This window comes from Nematolebias whitei, chromosome 2 (genome assembly GCF_014905685.2).
Source record: "Nematolebias whitei isolate Nwh7 chromosome 2, NemWhi1, whole genome shotgun sequence".
Classification (NCBI taxonomy): domain Eukaryota; kingdom Metazoa; phylum Chordata; class Actinopteri; order Cyprinodontiformes; family Rivulidae; genus Nematolebias; species Nematolebias whitei.
Genome location: NC_056499.1, coordinates 56,060,081 through 56,062,433, shown reverse-complemented (window position 1 = coordinate 56,062,433; position 2,353 = coordinate 56,060,081). Strand labels below are relative to the sequence as shown.

Here is a 2,353-nt window from a genome sequence, read left to right as displayed (position 1 = left end):
CTAGCATATTTAGTTACATCTACTAACATATTTAGTTACATCTACTAACATATTTAGCTACATCTACTAGCATATTTAGCTACATCTACTAGCATATTTAGTTACATCTACTAACTTATTTAGCTACATCTACTAGCACATTTAGCTACATCTACTAGCACATTTAGCTACATCTACTAGCATATTTAGCTACATCTACTAGCATACCTAGCTACATCTACTAGCATACCTAGCTAGTTTATTTTCTCGGGTCTTCTGATGGTGAAGCAATGAACAACCTGAAAAGTTCTGAGGTGTTTCAGAATCTCCACAGTAATAAGGTCGGTGTGTTTTGTTAAGAGGTGGGACACAATCTTATTGACCTTAAAGCAGACACAGAGCCAGACAAAGCCTTAAAGTCCTCCATCACTGACCTTGGTTAATTACAAAGAAAATCATGAAACTGAAGACGAACAAATATTATAATGCTGTGACCTCCATACACTTGAAATCATAAAGTTCTTGTCTATCCTTATCTGTAGGGAGGAGATGGGAACTATATCTCTTTTCACAGGAACACTCTATGCTTACTGCTACTTCCTGTCTGACAGGAAGTTGTACCCATAATCATTTATACAGTAGAGCCCCCAGGAATAAGGTGGATAAGTTTTGTTGAAACATCTAACAAGGTTGAGTCAGGTCCTCTGGATGGATTCTTCTTTGTTGAAACCTTTTGTCTTTTGGAATCCGTCCAATAGGACCTGATTCAACCTTGTTAGATTCTTCTACCTGGATTATTGAGCATGCATCAGGACAAATGTTGAAACGGTCGTAAAGATTGCTGTATATTCTCACAGCCTCGGCCAGCTGCTCCTCGGTGGAGCAGAATGAGAGCAACATACTGCAGACACCTTTCTGACCAATCACACAAGACTTGGCGTACACCCTGCAAAGGGATTATGTACAAAATCTGCAATGTGTTCATCCGAGGTTAGATTTGGCACATTTTAAGAGATGCTAAAAATAAATGGTGATCTGGAAATCTCCACATAGAAAAAGTAGGTTCCTGCCTGTTAACCTTCGTAGGATAATGATATAAAGTAGGTGTACAATTTTGTTCTGTTCTATTGCCTTGTAATCTGCAGGAGAAGCTCTTGATAACGTTTTTCTTGCAAACATCTTGTCGACAGGGTTTCCCCACTCATGATGCTGAAGGGAAAGAGCTCAGTAAAGGACAAGCAAAGAAGCTGCGTAAACTCTACGAGGCTCAAGAAAAGCTGCACAACGAGTATCTGCAGATGAACCAGAACGGCAACTGACGGTTCACAAACTGTCCAGGCGATCCACCGGACACTAACGCCACCAAAATAAAAGTCAACAGATGCTGTGTCACAATTTATCTCAAGTTGATCATGTTTAGATCTCATAACATGATGATGATTCTATTTTGTATATTTCAAAACCTTTTGAACTGATTCCATAAACCTGGATTTTATCAAAGTGATGAAGAACTGTGCGAACCACCACCGTGTAACGTTTGCTTTTAACCGCAAACAGTGGCGAGAAAATGAGCTTTAGTTCTGACTCGCACGGAGTCACTGCCACTCACAGTTCAGTCTGTTTACACGTTCACTCGGTTATCCTTCATAAAGGAAACGCCTCAAAGGTGGCGCGATGAACTGAAAGACAACAAACTGCTGCTCTGCTTCTTTATCACTGCAAAGATTTCTACCAAGGTTCTTTTGAATGTTTTCCATTTTATGATGCTGAATTTGACAGCCAGCTTTAATTTCCTCACATTTTGACTCAAACATTTATTCTAACAAGTCAGGTCCTCTGGACAGTTTCTTTTTGTTGAAACGTTTCGTCTTTCATCCAAAGGACTTCTTCAGTCCGAGGAGCCACAACAAACTCAGTCTTATAAATAGTACCTTCACATAGTGGCATGAATCAGGATATTTTCAACCACTTTAACAAATGAGTCGGCGGGGCAGAGGGCGGACTCCAGAAACCATCTGAGCACCATCAAACTGGTTGACCCTTTATGTGAAGGTACTATTTATAAAACTGAGTTTCTTGCAGCTCCTCGGACTGAAGAAGTCCTTTGGATGAAAGAGAAACCGTTTCAACAAAAGAAACCGTCCAGAGGATGAATCAGGATATCAAACTTTGATTGTTTTGGTTTGGTCTTCTAAAATCAGACATTCCTCTTAAATGGTGATGAAGAGGACCAAAACAGCAACTCTCAAAGACCTTCAGAAAATCTGGAGAACGACCACGTTAACAGATTCCAGAAAAGTCTGGATCGCTGGAAGGAAACAAAGCTAAGGAGTGGATCTTGATTTATGCTCCATCATTTGTAAAACTCTTCAGT

General features: G+C 40.0%; 1 protein-coding gene across 1 annotated transcript in view; it reads left to right on the top strand.

The window, feature by feature from the left end:
• The window catches only part of cars1 (cysteinyl-tRNA synthetase 1), a 232,039-nt gene extending 230,541 nt beyond the window's left edge, over positions 1 to 1,498 (top strand). Inside the window, exon 24 of the mRNA XM_037694988.1 lies at positions 1,170 to 1,498. Within this exon, the coding sequence (XP_037550916.1) occupies positions 1,170 to 1,298 (129 nt within the window). The 3' untranslated portion in view covers positions 1,299 to 1,498. The remainder of the gene's footprint in view (positions 1 to 1,169) is intronic.
• Positions 1,499 to 2,353: the final 855 nt, after the last annotated feature.